This window comes from Arachis duranensis, chromosome 5 (assembly GCF_000817695.3).
Source record: "Arachis duranensis cultivar V14167 chromosome 5, aradu.V14167.gnm2.J7QH, whole genome shotgun sequence".
Classification (NCBI taxonomy): domain Eukaryota; kingdom Viridiplantae; phylum Streptophyta; class Magnoliopsida; order Fabales; family Fabaceae; genus Arachis; species Arachis duranensis.
This window is the reverse complement of record NC_029776.3, coordinates 85,558,295-85,577,405: the sequence shown is the minus strand read 5'-3', so window position 1 is coordinate 85,577,405 and position 19,111 is coordinate 85,558,295. Positions and strand designations below refer to the sequence as shown.

At 34.0% G+C, this 19,111-nt stretch overlaps 2 protein-coding genes across 3 annotated transcripts; one reads left to right on the top strand and one right to left on the bottom strand.

Moving 5' to 3' along the window:
• Positions 1-179: 179 nt before the first annotated feature.
• On the top strand, positions 180-1,964 carry LOC107490070 (universal stress protein A-like protein). The gene is made up of 4 exons (XM_016110842.3): positions 180-520; positions 1,114-1,235; positions 1,335-1,453; positions 1,590-1,964. The coding sequence occupies exons 1-4, from the start codon at positions 346-348 to the stop codon at positions 1,696-1,698; spliced, it is 525 nt and encodes a 174-aa protein (XP_015966328.1). The 5' UTR covers positions 180-345; the 3' UTR covers positions 1,699-1,964.
• Positions 1,965-2,606: 642 nt separating this feature from the next.
• LOC107490069 (PWWP domain-containing protein 6) lies at positions 2,607-6,080 on the bottom strand. 2 transcript variants are annotated; one of them, XM_016110841.3, is made up of 2 exons: positions 5,925-6,080; positions 2,607-5,608 (listed from the first exon to the last, which is right to left on the bottom strand). In XM_016110841.3, the coding sequence occupies exon 2, from the start codon at positions 5,572-5,574 to the stop codon at positions 2,905-2,907; it is 2,670 nt and encodes an 889-aa protein (XP_015966327.1). In that variant the 5' UTR covers positions 5,575-5,608; positions 5,925-6,080; the 3' UTR covers positions 2,607-2,904. The 2 variants fall into 2 exon arrangements, with proteins under 2 accessions (XP_015966327.1, XP_052117873.1); XM_052261913.1 differs by having other exon boundaries at positions 2,607-5,517; positions 5,925-6,070.
• Between the last annotated feature and the right edge of the window lie 13,031 nt (positions 6,081-19,111).

Below are 19,111 nucleotides of genomic sequence, written 5' to 3'. Positions count from 1 at the left end.
CACTGAACTTTTCGGTGGACGTCTCAGGAACGCGACAAACGAAACACATGAAATGAACGAAATAAAAAAGGACATTTTCCGGGTACGGCCCGCCAATTTTCAAGTAAAACGACAACGCTTCATTCAAGCGGTCCACCGCGCAATATAGCTGACACGAATCACACTTGTCACTATCGTGCGCCGCAGTGCGAACCACGCCCAAATAATTCGAGACCGAGATAAACACTTCTCTTTCTCTTTTTCTTGGATTTCTCGGGAAACAAAGAAGAAAGAGGAAGGAAGGAGTTGGACTCGGTGGAAGTGACTCAGTGAGTGAGTGAGTGAGTGAGTGAGCGAGCGAGCGAGATGGGGGAGGTGACTCGGATAATGGTGGCGGTGAACCAGTCGAGTTTGAAAGGGTACCCGCACCCTTCGATAAGCAGCAAAGGAGCATTCGAATGGACTATCAAGAAGATCGTTCGCCATAACGTCGCTTCCTTCAACCTTCTCTTTCTTCACGTTCAGGTTCCCGATGAAGATGGTACTCTGTCTCTCTGTCTTGTGCTTTCTTCTTGTTTTTGGTTGATTGATTGAGTGAAGGAAATGATAATCATGCTGTTGTTGATGCTGATTATTAGCGTTATTACTATTTGATTCATTCATTCATTTGTTTTTGGTTTCCCTAGAATTTTGGATACTTGATCACATCTTTTTTATGTTCTTAATTTGAATTTATTTTATCGTCTGAGCTGAAAGAAAGACATAGATATCTGTGATTTCTTCTGTTAAGCTCATAATTTACTTGGATTTTTTCTTCTCCGAGCAGTTGGATTATAAATTGTTGTGGTGATATATTATTATTCTTGTTATTTTTATTTGATTTATCATGTTTATTCTTAAAAGCTACCAATAACAGAAGTTAGAAGAATTCATTTGAGAAAGATTATGACTCATTTTCAACAGAGAGGTCTTCGGGTTTGATATGATAACTCCTATTCTTTATGCATTTTTGCCATGAGCTTTGTCCTTCTTGTTTATGGAATAGGTGAATCTTTACCTAAATTATAAGAGCATTTGTTTAGAATTATACAAAGCAAAATTAAAAAAGGAGCTCTCTTTTTTTTTTTTTTCTAGGTTTTGATGACATGGATAGTATCTATGCCTCACCTGACGATTTTAAAAGGATGAAGCAGAGAGATAGGATTAGAGGGGCTCATCTGCTGGAATACTTTGTCAATAAGTGTCATGAAATTGGGGTAATAATAGTTCTTCTTCTACCTGAGATCATGTTAACAATTTTACCATGTAATTGATTTTGGTCAAAGGTAATTGCTAATGGTTTGCAATGCTTGCAGGTGGGCTGTCAAGCTTGGATAAAGCATGGTGATCCAAAGGAAGTCATCTGCCACGAGGTGAAACGCGTGCATCCCGATTTTCTGGTTGTTGGCAGCCGTGGTCTCGGCCCTTTCCAAAAGTATGGATATTGTCTCATATGATATGCTTGATTCTTGATCCTTTCTTGTTGCCTGTTGAATTGTTAAGAGTAGCACTTTTGCTTCAAGAAAAGTTTGCTTATTATATTGATGAATTGTTGTGAACATGTTATCCAGGGTTTTTGTTGGCACTGTGAGTGAATTCTGTGTGAAACATGCCGAATGCCCTGTAATTACTATCAAGCGCAAAGCAGATGAAACTCCCCAGGATCCGGTTGATGATTGATTAGTCTGTTAGGCACTAGACGTTATTGCCATTTGTCACATCTATCATATGTTATATCATATATTGGTTGAGTTGAAAGAACAAAAAGCTGGAATATATCACCAAAGATTTGTCTGTGGATATGGAAAATGTTGTACTACTACTACTTTCCCCTTTTCACTTGTTGCATTAATCTCGAATCTGTATTTTCAACTATGTTAGATTTAATTTGACTGTATAAGGGAACTTGCTTCATCAATATGATAAATGCTTGCTAGTTCCTACCATGTATTTTAATCTGTACTCAAGATTGCTAATGAGTGAATTGAAGGGTCAAACATTTTGTACAGGTAGAGTCCAAAATGGGAAAAGAATGTTAGCCTAGGAGAAAATTACCATACTTTGTCGAAGGGTGTGATTTAAATTCACCAAGTTAAATTTGATACAGGATGAGACAAAATAACATATGGTATAGATTAATTAATTTAAAGTAGTATTAAGATTTTTAGCCCATGATGTACAAAGTTTGTTTTAGTGTATCATAGCATTTTCCATTGGACAAAGGAGGCCATGCCAGGATGCTTCTCACGAGTCTTCGAAGTTTTCCAGTGTTACATAATAGTATTACTAAATTATTAATCATCGCAGTTACAAGAATTGAATTGCTAAAATAGCCATTGCAGCATGTGCTATATTCCATCGATAACCTATTAGAATAAAGTTCTAATATTTAAATACTTGTAGTATCTTCAAATCATAGTTAGGAATTGGATTACTTCCTTTTGACAATCCATCCATAACGTGTAATTGACTTCTAGGCGTTGGCCAAAAAAGTAAAAAACCCTTGCATCCAAATCTTCTATTCCATAAACATCCACCATGTCCCACAAAATTCAATAGCAATTACTTCATATATAATCAAACACAAATTAAAGAGAAGTAATTGACTATTTCATATATGCAATAATCATCCGAAGTTCATCTACTACCATAACTAAAGTACCATTCATCCTTAACCATCAATGGCTCTATGCATATGCATACCACTACCATCATATTATAAGCTATATACTGAGTATTTTTTTAATCTGATATAAAATCCCACACCTTCAGAATGAAAAGACACCACATAAATGCTGAATGAAAGCCCTACCTCTGATCATTACTACTACTACTACTACTACTGCTGCCCATTTGTGTTTATTGTTATAGTTATATAAACTATATCTAGGATGAAGAGAATCCAACAATTTTGTCCACATCGTCCAAAAGATCCTTCATCCCACTAACAACCTTGTTCTTCGCTTCTTCATGTGATTTTCCATCTGATGCTTCCAGCATTGAGGTCAGAACCTGAAGCTTCTCTCTTATGTAGTTCAATTTGGATGCTTCATTGCCCTTTGGCAGTGAAACAGCCAAGGTGGTATTGTCCTTGTTGATTGATGCTGAACGTTCGGACTTGGACCTATCACTGGAAGAAGAAAGATACTTGAGTTGAAAAGTTACATCAGAGGATCCAAAAGGGTTGGTGATTTGTGATTGCTTTAAGGCATTTTCAGCATCAGAAGCTCTTAGGAAGCACACTCTAGCGGTGTAATTTGTTCGGAACATGTTAGTTTCAGCCTCATTCAGATCCCCAAACTTGCTGTAAATTGCGACGATGTCAGATTTTGAAGGTAGAGTGCACCCTGGCCAGAATGACACAATAAGCTCCGCCGGTGAAGTGTTTTCAGTTCCCTTCCTCTTTCTTCGCTTCCTAGGCCCAAACTCATTGTTAGGTGACAGGTGATCTGGTTGATCGGTTTCTGACTTCTTTCTCTTCCTTCCAGGTCGACATTCTTTGTACACTTTGTATAGGGATCCGTGGCGATACAATGAGCTTCTGAAGACAGAAATGAAGTCCACAAGTGCTTCAAGAGAGTCGCTGTCCCGAGAAATTTGAGGACTAACAGCTGCATGCCGGAATTCAGACAGGACTTCAAAAGGAGTGACCTGAATTTTCTTAAGATCGATGGTCTTCTCCTCTTCATCTATCTCAGTTTGGTGATTTGGGCCATCAGAAAGCACGAACCCAACAGCAACATCCTTTGTGGGATTCTCCTTAAACGTCTCGCCATTACACTTCAGAATTCGAGGAGAAGGCTGGCCAGCAGCCCTGCCCGATGCTAGATGTTCAAGGGAAGTAGTGAAGGGAGGGGACAAGTACTTGCTTAACTTCCTTTCTCTTAACAAAGAACCCTTCTCATTCTGTTCTTTGGTATTCCCTTCTGTAGTATTCTCCTTTCTGCTACCGCTGCTAATGTTTTCACCATCAAAAGCTTCTTTCAACTCTCCTGAGTTCGGCGACCAGCCCTTGTCGCTGTTCTGCTTGCCCCCACTGCCTTTGTTCTCAGCATTCTGTAGATTTGCCACAGTATCTACACGCAATTCTTTTCTCTCCCGAACTGGTTTCGATGACATTGCAACCTCACGGTCTCTTCTTCTTTTCCTACCAGTGAACACAAATGCATTTAAAGTTTCGTCAGTTTCGTCCCCCTCCTTGTTCATGGAAAGTACATCTTTGTCCTCCCCCATAATTTCAGCCATGCTTTTCTGCTTCCTTCTATGGTTTGGTGTATTTCCAGAAGGCCCTTGAGAGTTACCAGATGCACCGACTTTCAGGCTCATCGGAGAGGCAGAATAGTCCTCCCCAAATGGCCCTTGGACAGGCACTTCCACTGCACTCTTACCATTGCCTGCATAAACTGTTTCATCCGTCAATTTATCTTCGAGTCCAAGAACTGGCTGGGGATCCTCAAAACGAGCTAATTTATAACCTCCTCGTGCTAGATAAAACGCCGAAAGCTGAGCCTTTAATGTCTCCAGCTCCAGAATACTAGCAACAGCGATAATTTCAGCAGCTTGTTTCACTTGAGCAAGTAGCTCCAGCGGTTCCATTGGAACGGCCAAAAGTCTCTCTACACCATTTTCCGGCACAAGAGTTCCTGTCTTGATTCCAGCATTCTTTGCCAATGGTAGAGTGAATCCAGGCATAGATTCATTTACAAGAAACGCACGACTCATCTTCATATCAAGAAGCATTCCAACCTGATTCACAGCTTCTTGTACAGCATTGACAAAAGCTTTGGTGATACTTTGCTTTGCCATATCATCAAAGTTTTCCTCAAACAGCTTCAGTTGAGAAGGATGGCACCAAGCAAATGTTCCATCCCCGAAATAGGCTACAAGGAGCTGCCGATTCTTTTGTTTCAACTTCAAAGCTAAGTCTGAAGCATCTGAAGGATCATAAATCCGGCCGGGCCACCACGGATGACTCTTAATTTTTCCCCAAACAAAATCACCAACAGCAAATACATGTCCTCCATCACTTAATTCCTCCACTTCATCATCTACATTCTCACTGCTCTCCACAATTGGCACATCTCTAGTCACAATTTTCCCATCATCATCATCTTTTACTTCCTCCTCGCTCTTCTTTCCATCACTTCTCTCTTCACCACCGCCGATCCCCACGGAAGCGCCCTCTTTCAGACCATCATCACCATCTGCCACTCTTTTCCGAGAGCCATCGATCGAATCCAATTTCTCGGCTTCGTGAGAAGCATCCCGGCTTTCACCAGTTCCCCTCATTTGCAACAAAGATGACACACCATTCATCTCAGAATCAGAATCACTCCCCTTCAATTTTACTGAAACCTTGGTCTCTAAGACACTGCTATTGAGAACTTCAACAACTCCATCACCATTTTCCTTACCACCACCATTCTCAACAACAACAGAAGAATGTTCCTTGAGTTCCTCCTCCTTTTCCTGCTCTAAACCCTGATCCCTGGGTTCTTCCTGTGAAGGTAATGAACCCTCAGCAGGTACCTCGGGCCCATTTTTAACCATGCTCATCAAAAAAGATCAAATTTTTCTAGAGAAAACCAACCTATTATGGTAAAAAGCACACAACAAGACAAGTAAAAACATAAAACTAAAAGAAAAAAACACAAAAAACCTCAACACAACTTTAGGGTTTTGGAAATGAGAAAGAGTAAGAGTAGTCACATAATAACTTATGTTCATATAAAGAAATAAAAAAGAACACATACATATAAATGTCTATAAACTACAAACTATACAGTATAGTATATTAAATTTGTATTTCTATATGTTCAAAAGGAATGAATAAGCATAAACACATTAATTAATTATAATAAATGGAAGAGAGAATATCAAAATAGAAAATGAAGAAGAATATATACCTGCAGAAGAAAAAGGTAGGGATGCAAAGTTTCTGTTTTTTGAAGAAATTGTTGGCGCTACTGAAGGAGCATATGTGATCAGCTAGAAGAAGAGCATGAAGAAGAATGTGATGCTGGTTCCTTGGGGTATATGAATGATAGTACCAACATTTTTTTTATTTTTTATTTGAAAAGAATATAGTGAGAGCAGTAGTGAAGTAAAAAAGACTAGAGTGAGAAAGAGAAGAAGAGATGTTGAAAATATCGAGAGATGACGAGATGGTCATAAAGCATTAATGCTATTAATTAAACAACTATCATCCTAGCTCACTCAGAAAATCAGTTAATCATTAAAATACAAAATATAAATATATTTAAAATAATTTAAATGACATATAGTTTATATTTGATATTTAATATTTTATATATACATAGTATTTTTATTAATCAAAAGAGTAATATTATTTTAAAAAAATTTAAAAATAATACATGCATACTAAAAATTTATATAAATACATATATTATTTAATTTATTCATTAAAATATTAAAGACTAATTTAATAATTAAAATGAGCTATTGAAATATTTTTTTTTTTGTTGAATAACTATTGAAATATCTAAAATTCTTTAAAATTGATTTGTCGAATATTACATTAATTATAATATTAATTCGTTTTTGACTGGTAAGTGCTTAAATGGAATATTGATTATTACATTAATTAATAGTTATTGTATTGCAACAACAACACAACACGCAGGCGGTGGGAGTGGGCGAATGGATGAGCCTCAAAAGAACACTTTCATTCACAGACTCTACTCGCCATTGTAGCCGTTGGAATCTACGCGCTTTTCAAGAAGCCTTGCCCTTCAGGTTCTTTTCAATTTTCATTGTTAAAAATAAATATTATTAATAGTATATTATCTTATATATATGTATATATGAAATTTAGAACATAAATAAATTAATTATAACATATTTTTTTAATTAGTATTAATTTTTTTTATAACTAAAAATAATTTCAAAATAATTAATTAATGGAATATACCAATTAAATAATAGTATAAACAAAAAATTTAATTCAGAATTTTACAAAATAATTTTTAAAAAGATAATTATGCATATAATAAGAATACAGTACTCCCAAAAATATATAATGAGTACTAAACCATGTAAATAAAAACTAAACGTTTTTTAACTTATTCTCATTTTTTTAAATTCAAAAAATGATAGAATAATTTATTTTTAATAAAAACTTAATTTTTTTATACTTAAAAATAATTTATATTTACAAATTATTGAACTTTTTATTATCTATTCAAATTATATTATTTTAGTTAAATAAATTTTATCTTTATAATTAACTCAAATATTAGAATATTATCTTTATTTTTATACTTTTTTATTTTATTTAACTTTATTTTTTTATATTTTTACATTTAATTTTATAAATATATGTTAATATCAGAATCTTTAAAAAAATATACTATACATTAATAAATTTATTTAAAAAATAATTTATTCAAATAACCATGTCACGTTAATGTAAACAGAAATACAATTACAAAAAATATTATTTGTGACAAAAGGTTAAATTTTAGTCACTGTGACAATATTTTATGATAAATAAAAAACACGCTCATTTATTTTTATCACGATTTAGTGTTCATAGTTAAAATTTGATGACTAAACCCCATTTTTATAGTAGCAAAATGATCTGTTTAACAACTTCAATTTCGCTCATATATATAGAATTCTTCTCAATTCTTTTCCTCATAAATCGTGACAATTAACAAGGATTTATGAGTTTAAAAAATTCTTCGTACACCGTAGAAGGCTAGAGAATTTTATGGTGATATTTCTCCCTTTGTAAACCGACCTACCACATTTTATGTTCATTCTTTATCCATCATAAACCGTTTCTACCTCCACGGTTTACATGCAAATACGAAATCGTGGTTAGCTCCCACGGATTACATAATAATAAAAAAAGGCATTGACGCAAGAAAATTGTAAATGTTGCATTTAGGTAAAGATTTCTCTCTTTTATTTTATTTAAGTACATTGCCCTAAATATTATTAATAGTATATTATCTTATATATGTATTATGAAATTTAAAACATAAATAAATTTATTTATTTGATAAATTTAAAACATATTGTTTATTTATTGAATATAAAATTAATTTTGTTTATTTAAAATTTTATAAATAAAAATAATAGTTTATTTTTCATAAATTAAGAAAAATTAAATTGTATATGAGTTAGTTAGATATACAAAAAAAAATCAATTACTAATCAATCACTCATACAAAATATATTGAAATATTAAATACATATTAATAATATATAAATCAACACATATATAAAAATTTATACAATAACTAGCTTTTTATATGTACTATTAATATTTTTATTTTATTTTAATTAATTAAATGAATTAAAATAATATTTTTAATAACGAGAATATGAGAGTCTAATTTATACGAGGAGTAATCCTCTCCAGTAAAAAAAATTGGATAATATCAATTGTGATTTCTCATCTTTTATTATTCTCTTTTATATATTTAATTTTAATTCTATTTATAAAATTAATGATAAAAAATAATACTATATTTTTTTAAGTGTTAAAAAAATAAAAGAGGATCCATTTCTATTTACATGTTCATTCATTGTTTCACAACTATTCTGTTCAATTTATAGAAACTGTGTAAATTGTGGTACACCGTACACGTAAATAGTAGTATAACTAAATTCACAATTCAGAGAGGAATATTGATGTTATATTAAGATTTATAGCTTAAAATTTAGGTTTTTTTTTTAAATCATATTACAAGGTTATCCATAGATTTTGCTCACTCCTTATTTTTCTCTCCCCATCCACAGTCAAGTCTTTCTTGATCGGTCATTCTCTCATTTATACGATTTTCATTGATTACTCTTGTACCAAATAGGAAAAGCATCAATTTACAAGTAACTTAATGGTTTTGTTCATTTTTGGTCAACTAATAAATTAATGGCTTCAGAATCAGAAAAGATGGTAATTTCCCTCCAACAGGAAGGTATTTGCAGAGATTTATTGTTAGACTTATAGCCTTTTTTGAATTAGGGAGAGAAATTTTAGATTGAACTAAGTTCAATATCAATTTATTAATTTCTTATGTGATATAATGATAACAAAATTTTATTTATATTCTTAAAAAATTAAGTAATTTTAATGAGTTTAATTAATATTTTTTCTAATATCAGATCGCAATATTTATTTGTAGAAAAGTAATTTCGAATAGAATGTAAAATGTGAATAGATTGAATAGGATAGAATTTAATCTCCATGTTAATTTACTTGCAGATTTAGACTACAAAATTTGAATTTTATTCTTATTTTAAACATTTAACTGTCCTTCTTCTATTTGAACAGTAAAAATAAATGTATTTTTATTTAAATATAATATTTAATTTTTGAATTTCGTTAGAATACATGTTAAAGTTATTAATTAACAAATTTATTATGAAAAATTACACAAAATTTAATTTTAATGTAATTATTATTGATGAGTTTGGAAAATTCTAATTTAATTTGATGATGATCAAATATTATTAATATGATTAATTATATGATTTTAATTCATATATGTTAATTAAATTAATTTTGCTATGCAGGTTTTGTTTGGGCCGAAAAAAAAAAGAAAAATTGTTGCAAGCCCATATATGCATTTTGCCTTTAGCCTTGATGTTAAATTGATATAATTATGTTGGCTGAATTGTTTAGTTGGGCCAGAATTCAATCATTACTATGAGCCCAAATTATTTTGCTTGCTTGGTCCGAAACCAATTGAGAGAGAAAGCAAATGTTTTTGCTTCATGCTTATGGATTCCATTTCCATCATGTGGTGGATTTCAAAATTTTCTTTGCTTGAGTTAATTACCTTGGAAACATGAAAGAGAAAATGTCAAAGTGATTTGATGGCAATTAAGTGTAGCTTACACGCTACTACACAAAGCATGGAGAGTTGCACCTAATTAATTTATTTGTGATAACACTCATAACTTTTCTTTTTTCACTTTCTTTTCTCTCTACTCTCTCTTCTTCTCCTTCAGTCATTTCAACAAAGAAGGCATGGAAGCTAAAGCTAGCTGTCGAAAGGAAGAAGAAACAAGCAACAAGACCATTGTAATGATGGCAAGAAAAAGAAAACAAAAAGTATGTTGTGGCTAAGATCTTCAACCAAGAAAGGTAAGATTTGGTGAAGAAATCTCAACCTCTCTATACCAAAAATGGAAGAGAAGATCTCGGTCAGAGGAAGAAGATCCTTGGAGGGATGGCTTGTCTTTGATTATGCTCAACCACCACAGGAGGTAGCTACAGTGGCTACGTGATGGAAGAGGCAGATGATGGAGCAGATGAAGCTGTCATCATCATGAAGCATCAAGGGTTAGGAGTCCATCTTGGAGTGCAAGGCAAGATGGAAGGCTCAGATTGATGATTATTCGTGACCAAGGAAGAACCAGAGGTAATTGCATGTTGGTTATTACATTTGGTTACTTTTCCTCTCTCTTTGGCCGAACCGGTTTGCATAAAGAAGAAGAAGATTAGCTTGGTTCTTTTGATTTCAACCGTGGAGGCTTCTCCCTCTATAAATAGGGAGAACAGCCAGGGCTTGAGGCAAGGAGTGAGAGTGCAAGGCACATAGTTCTCAGAGCTACCTAAGCTAACATATGTTCTTCTCCTTCAATGTATTCTGTCTTGTATTTTTCTGTTTAATTTTGTTTGTCTTGAGTCTCATGGAAAAAGGCAAATAGTAAGGTTTGTAAGAAAAAGTCATAGAGCGGAAAAAGGCAGAGAGTGCAAAATTAAAAGAAAAAGCCATAGATGTCCTTAGAGGTCCTTTGTACATCTGTGTTGTGTTTCATGATTCTGTGGGAATCCCCTTGCAAGTTGGGTTAGCACTTTGCAGTTGAAAGCTTGGTGGGTTACCAAGTCAAGTTCAGTTTTGGGAATAGATTCTGGACTTGTCCCAGATAGGAAGGGTAGTTCCTAGGGAGAATTGGTGTTTGTAATCAAAGATGATTATAGTGAAATTCCATCATTGTTGTGATGGAGACTGGATATAGGCTGCACGCACTTAGCAGCTGAACCAGGATATATCTGGGTGTAATTTTCTCTCTCTTATACTCCATTTCTGTTTCTGCTACACAGGAGATAAAACTGAAAAATATCTCGTGCCGGGTCACGAGATAAAAAAAAGTCTCGTGGCTGGGTATGAGACAAAAATAAAAAAGTCTCCAGAAGTTGTTTCAAAAACCAGCAAGTGTTATTAAGTGAAAAAGGGGCTAAGATTCAACCTCCCCTTCTCTTAGCCACTGAAAACCATCAATTGGTATAAGAGCTTGGTCTCAAAGAGATCAAGCTTTGCAGCTTGGAGAAAAGATCCAGATGGCAGAAAACAGTGGCTCAAATCTGGTTTTCTACAACCTGACAGAGGGACAGTCAAGCAACAGACCTCCTCTTTTCAATGGAAAAAACTACACCTATTGAAAGGAGAGAATGAAGATTTTTGTGCAAGCAGTAGACTACAGACTTTGGAAGATCATCCTGGAGGGTCTCCAATTTCCAACCACCACAAGTGTTGAAGGAGTAGTTTCTCTTAAACCCAAAGCAAGCTGGACCGAGAAAGACAGAAAGAAGGTAGAGCTCAATGCCAAGGCTATCAATCTGCTCAACTGTGCTATCAACTTTGAGGAATACTGACGGGTATCACGATGCACAACGGCAAAGTATAGATTTGGGGGTATGGTTAAATAAAATTTGGGGGCAAAGTATTTTGGTACAATGAGTCTTGTGGTTACTGTATAGATTGTCTTACCATGAGTGAGTTTGTTGTTGCTTAGATGGATGAAATATACGTTGGCTTTAGAAGAACAGGCGGTGGTGGTACCTACAAAGGCACTTCAATGCCCAAATAAAATAAAGTATAAAGTGAGTAATAATCAATATTGAGAACGAATTACATACCTTTTCTTAGTTTGACTATATGATTATATAAAGTGTGGGGCTAATTTTTTTGGATATGACACCTAGTTTGATGTAACGCTGAGTTATGAAAGTTAGGAGTGTTTTACACTATTATGACGGCGGTTAGTTGACAGGAAGAAATCGGACAGTTCAATTTCTTAGAAGTGAGAAGGGACACAAATTGGACCATCCGATTTGTGCTGGGCAGACATTTTTTTGCAAAGAAATTGGACCCACCGATTTCTAGGCTACAGGACAATTTTTGTTGGACAATGAAATCAGACCCACTGTTTTCTCGCCAAAAAAAATTGGCGGGTCGTGCCACTAATCGGATTGTCCGATTTAAGTTTTCAAAAAAAATTGAACCATCAAGAAAGTCGTTGGACGGCACGATTTCAGTTTTATATATACCAACTCCATAACCGAGCTATCCACTTCATCTTTTTCTTCTCACACTTTTCTCTTAAAATCTCTAAAGCTTGTCTCTGCTCTTTCTCTTTTTCTCTATTATCATGGATGATAAAGTGATGTTAAAAGTGTATTATCATGGTCAAATTTTATTACAAACATCTAAAGGAGTGAAATTTATGTGTGAAAATTCATTAGATATTATAATTCCATTCACACTGTCATTTGAAGAATTAAAAAGTGTGATTTGTGAGAAGATGGATTCTCAAATATCTAGGAGAGTATCGTGTATTCTGTACAGATATCCTATATCTATATTTGGTGGGTTCGTTCAATTTCAAACAAAATACGTGACCGATGAAGTGAGCATGCAAGAAATATTTTCAGTGTATCTTGAAAGTCGGTCCCGAATCTCGTTCTCGAACTATATATTGAGTTCGAGCAATCTGCAGTGGACCGAGATATTGAATTGGAAGATTACAACAGTGATAGTGAGAAAGAGTTTGAAAGTAATTATGAGATCGTTGATCCGGGTGTAGTTGAAGATGAAGCTGACGATGCTATGGCGGCAGATGTGGCGGATGTGGTAAATGTATTAGCAAACCAGCAACCGTTTGAGGAGCCGACTTTCATGCGATCGTTGGATTTGGAGGTCATGCATGCACCGGAGTTTTCTCAATATATAAATGCAGGTATGTAATAATTTTAAATTATGATTTATACATAGGTTTTAAGTTTGGGACAAATATTTAAGGCAACGGTAAATAGATAAAATATAGCATATAATTAGTAATTGTTTAGTTTTTAATTATCAGTAAGCATGTATGTTGAGAAATTTAGTATTTCGCATTCTTGTGTGATTATTAATTTATTAAATAGCATTTGATGACCTAATTGATTAATTTATTAACTTTTGCATAATTTATTCTTGATTTATGGATCGTAGATAGATTTTATTAATGAGACATGTATTTAAGAATTATTTATGGAAATATAAATTTTGTGGCGTGATTGCAGCAGAGTTTTCTGTTATGACGGATGGTGAATTCACCGTGGGAATGGAATTCAGTTCTAGGAAGGCAGTAATTAAGGCGATGAAAGATTATACCATCCGTAGAGGTGTAGATTATCGAGTGCATGAGTCAGAATCGACGACATTCTATGCTAAATGTACCCAGTACGGCGCAGGTTGTGATTGGCTGATCAAGGTTAGCAAAATATCCAGGAGGTACTGTTGGGAGATAAGGAGTTACAATGGTAGTCACACCTGTACTAGGGTCACTGTTTCTCAAAATCATTCGAAGCTGGATTCCAACATAATTGCAGAAGCAATAAAGCCATTGGTAGAAGTTGACCAATCTATAAATGTGAAATTAGTGATTACGGAAGTACAGTCGAAGTTTAACTACACCATAAGTTATCGCAAAGTATGGTTGGCAAAACAGAAGGTAGTGGAGTCAATTTTTAGAGGTTGGAAAGCTTCGTACGAAGCTTTGCCCACATGGTTTGAGGCCATGTGTCACAATGAGCCATCAGTAGTCGTTCATTTTAAAACAATGCCTGCGTACCAGAGAGATGACTTGGTTCCTAATATTTGTGTACTATACCGAGACTTCTAGAGTTATTACCTTTGTATTAGAGCATTCAGACATTGCAAGTCAATAGTGCAGGTAGACGGAACTCATTTGTATGAAAAATATAAGGGCTGTTTGTTGGTTAAAGTTTCACAGGATGACAATAACAATATCGTGCCTATTGCATTTGTGATAGTGGAGGGAGAGACATCTGAGGCTTGGTACTTTTATCTTAGTAACTTGCGACAACATGTCATGACACGTGATGGTGTGGGCCTTATCTCCAATCGGCACAAATCCATCAGGTCAGCTATTGCTCGTAGTAACGGATCTTGTTCTCCTCTTAGAGCTTTCCACATGTTTTATATCAGACACATAGAGTCCAACTTCTTGAGAAAGTTTAAGGCTCCGTGTCTGCAGAAGCTTATCGTCAACATTAGTATCATAGTTACTGTTATAGTTATTCTTAAACCCATTTATTAATTATGAATGTTGTTTATAGTTGGTATTTTTTATTGACAGGATATTCGAGCACGGTTCGCGCGTACGAGATGCGTTATCAGCATTTACGCGAGCGAGGTGAGGCTTATACCAACTAGTTGGATCGGATTCCATGTGACCAGTATGCTTTGGCATTTGATGGGGGATACAGGTGGGGTCATATGACCACTAATCTAGTTGAATGTAAAACCTCGGTACTGAAAGGGGCGTGCAATCTTCTAGTCACTACACTTGTTAAGACAATATTTTACAGGCTTAATGAATTGTTCACCCGAAAAAGAGTCGAGGCTGAAGCTCGTATTAATACAGGACATGTGTTCTCTGAGCTTGTGACCTCCAAATTGCATGCGAATCACCGGGCAGCGGGTAACATCCAAGTTAGTTGCTTTGACAGACAAAATGAGGTATTTGAAGTGCGTGAGTGTCCTAGTTGGGTGGAGTATGCAGTGGACCTACAACGACAACGGTGTGACTGTGGTGAATTCCATATAAACCGGCTTTCCGTGTCGACATATGTTTGCTTGTTGTGCAAATCAGCAACTAGATTGACAACTGTATGTTCATGATGTTTACAAAATGGACCAAGTTCAAAGAGTGTACAGAGCTAGGTTTAGGCCATTAGGGAATCCCACAACATGGTCTGTTTATCATGGACCTCGATTTGTAGGTAATCTTTTTCTCAGACGGGTATCTAAAGGTCGGCCAAGGATGACCCGTTTCTTGAATGAGATAGACACTCAGATGTTACGTGGTCCTAAGTGATGTAAGCAATGTAAGGGGAAGGGCCACAGCCGTAGCTGATGTCGTCAACATGGTGGTGCAAGTGCAGGTCCGGCCACCCAATAGAGCTCCATCCAAATTTCATTTTCGTTTGTCATGTTATTGCATTGTGTGTAATGTTATTGTATGACTTTGGCATTTTTATATATTGACATAAAGTGAATGCTGACGTACAGTGAAATAGCATAGTTAATGACATAAAGTCCACTAGCATTAGTTAATGACAGAAAAGAATTAACATAGTCATCGTCATAGTTCAACAAACCGGATACAATAAACAACAAACACATTCTAAGTAAGGAAGTCTAATACACACATCATTTTCTTATCGTCAATTTTTTATCTTTGTATAATTTCTTGCATTTCTTTGCAATCCTGTTAAAAGCGGACGGAGTATATCGATTAGCATTCCGACGTAGGGGATCAACTCTAAGGTTGTATCTTTTTCCTTTTTCGCTTGTGGTTGTACCTATGAAAATATTCACACATTCAATAACTAACTAATCAAATCAAACTAACAAGGAAATTACTTTACCAATTAACCAGGAAATTACTTTACAATAATAATAACCAGGAAATTAATTCACCAACTAACCAATAAACTACTTTACCAATAAACAAGGAAATTATTTTACCAATCTAACCAATAAATTACTTTACCTCCACTAGGCGCTGGACCATCATCTGGACCATCATAGTCATCATAATTAACATCATCTGCATCCTCATCCTCGTTCTTATCCTCATCCTCATCCTCATCCCCATCCTCGTCTGGATGGTCAACGAGATAGTCATCAACCTCATCATCAACAGTTTGGTTGCTCTCATGAATTACTTGTCATTCTTGTAGATCATCCAATGCTTTTCAAAAGTGAGCAAGACTACGAAATTTGTAAGGCCGATCAGCACGTTTCCAGTTACGCCACCTGACATCAGATGATTCGTTAATTAACTTTTATCAATCAAATTTAAAATACAGCGTGCTACAATTTTTCAAATCAGATAGTAATTAAATTTACCTGTTTGCAATCGGAAAGAGTCGAGGATTGCCAGGAATCGACGCAAGAAATGGTAGACGGATCCAAGCCTAGGTAAGCAAAAGTGTCAGTGGACCATCAATCTCCTTGCAGTCAATACGAGTTGCCCTATACAATGCTTTATACAGGTGTGACAGGCATGTCGATCCCCAACAAAATTGTATGATCCCAGCAAAGTTACAGAGTAACGGCAGAAACTTCTAGTATACCGCTGCCCCAAATAATAACATTATGTGGTACTTCACGTACCTCTGAATGTAAATATCATCAGCTAACACTACGCGATCTTTCAGTCCTCGAAACCATGTCAACTTGATGAAACTTCCTCTACATTCTGTCTTCCTAGGTGTAACACCAAACTGATTCAAGCATTCAGCCTCTAATACCTTATAACTACTGAGTGTCGGTCCTGTAATTGGAAGACCATTCGTCGAAATACCAAGAATTATCGCCACGTTCTCCAGCGTCACAACACACTCACCAACCAGAAAATAGAATGTGTGAGTCTCAGGGCGTCATCTCTCGATCAGATCATTAACCAATGCAGACTGACATTGGACAACTCCAATATGAAAAATGTGATAAAAGCCAGTCTCCCATAAATGCTCCTCCATAATTTGATTGTAGGGATTCGGCGGCATGTAGTGGTCACATTGCAACATCGGTGAACCCTACAAAACGTAGGCATAGACCACATTAAACAAATATAACCTTATTTAATTAACAAATTAAATTTAACAGAAACAAATTTTCATTATCACATAACTAGTAAAACATAATTATGTTAACAACTATATTATTAACTAGTCAAAATACACTAACTCTATTTTACAAAAATCCACATCTATATTTTTTACAATCTAATAGTTATCAATAAATTTTAAACAACTCTTAAATATAAATCTAATTATTTTTAGATACATTAAAATTATATATTCTAATATCTAAAACTAAATTATTTTATATTCTATTTTAATATTGACACTTCCAACATAATAAATAATTTCAAATAATTATTCTATTCTATTCTAACAACACACAATAATAAATCATTAATTCTTTATTAATTATCTATATTATATTCATAATAAAAATAATTAATTCAATAATTTTTATATATCTTCTGTATTATACTCGTAATAATTATTTTATTATCATACTTAGATCTTAATAAAAATTATTAATATAATAAATTTATTACTAACAATTAATACTAATTTATTTATTTATTATCACATATATAATCTTAATAAAAATTATTACTACAATAAATTTATTAATAACAATTAATATTAATTATTTTATTATCATACCTATACATTTTAATAAAAATCATTACTACAATTTATTAATAACAATAATTAATTTATTATTATACATCCATAATCTTAATAAAAACTATTACTACATTAACATTATCACTATAATTTATTACTACTAATTCCTAACATTATCACTATTAATTTAATTAAATCAAAATATTTAAAAATTATTACTACACTAATCTCGAATATTATCACTATAATAAACTACTAATCTCTAACATTATCATTATTATTTTAATTAAATCAAAATATTTAAAAATAAAAACTTACATAATTAGGATGATCAAGATAATTAGTAATGTGGAGCTCCAAATAATTGACGTCCTTTATTCTCCTTCTTCTTGACATTGTTGAAGGCTAGTGGTCCAATTTTTTTTCTTTAAAGATTCGATTTCATCAATGGAGAGTGAAAGTGAAGGTGGGGTTAGAGAATGAGAGAGCGTTGGAACGAAAGTGAAAGGAGGGGCTGGGGTATTCAAATGAGAGTGTATACAAGCAGGAGAGGCTAAGGTGTATGCATGTTTGACGCGTGGCTGGGGGTGCGCAAATTAGACGGTCCGATTTGTGTACCTGTCAAGCCTCTAATTGGACCGTCCGATTTATTGATCACAATCGTCACATCCTCGTGAAGCTCTATATACTCCCATAACCTGATTATACTTCATATTTCTCTCAATATCAAAATTTAAAAAGTGTAAAGTGTGGAGTCTGGAATGTGCTTTATTCGGTTATTTTTTTGACTCAATATTTTACTATAATCTCCCATAGTGGTTATGTGAGAAGGAGTTACTAGCATATTTTCGATAACCGAATTATACATGTGCTCATTATTTTGAATTGCTGTTACTTGTTGAATCTTTTAGTCAGTCGATTTTAGGGCATGTATAGGATATAAGGTTGTGTTTCTTTATAAGTACAGGATATTGAGACAGGAATATAAATAGATATACAAAATTATATTTGGCAAATGAGATATGGATAAAGACATTGTATTTAGAGACACTGAATTATTGTATTTTGTGTCTATCCTGACAAAAAAGACACAGAAATACTAACAAGATATACAATTTATTTTTATTTTTTATTATTCTTGTTAATTTTTTATAATTATGTTTTTTATTATTATATTTTTCTTTTCAATTTTTCTGAATGAAAAAATAGAATAAATTAGAATGTTATAATTTATTATAATTTATCACCAAATAAAATAAAAGAACATTAATTTTTATATATCGAAGGAACTAGTTTTAGAACTTTTGTCAGTTAGGAATCAACAAGATGTCATTACTTTAAAGCTGCTAGTTTAGCGAATTTCTTTTTTGTATTGGTATCAACGCATAAGTGCATATCTCTATCCGTAGACATTGCCTGATTAATGCAATCCTCTTGCTTCGCAACCCTCCCTTCTGTCTCAATCGATCGTGTCCAGACTTAATCCATGGTTAACGACAAGTTCTTGGTATGATATGAGTTAGGGCTCTTAGGTCTTTCATTCTCATCCCTTACTCACCTTTGAATCTATAAAAAAAAGTCTTCACCTTTTTCATAATAAGGTAAGCATCCAGCTCTTGA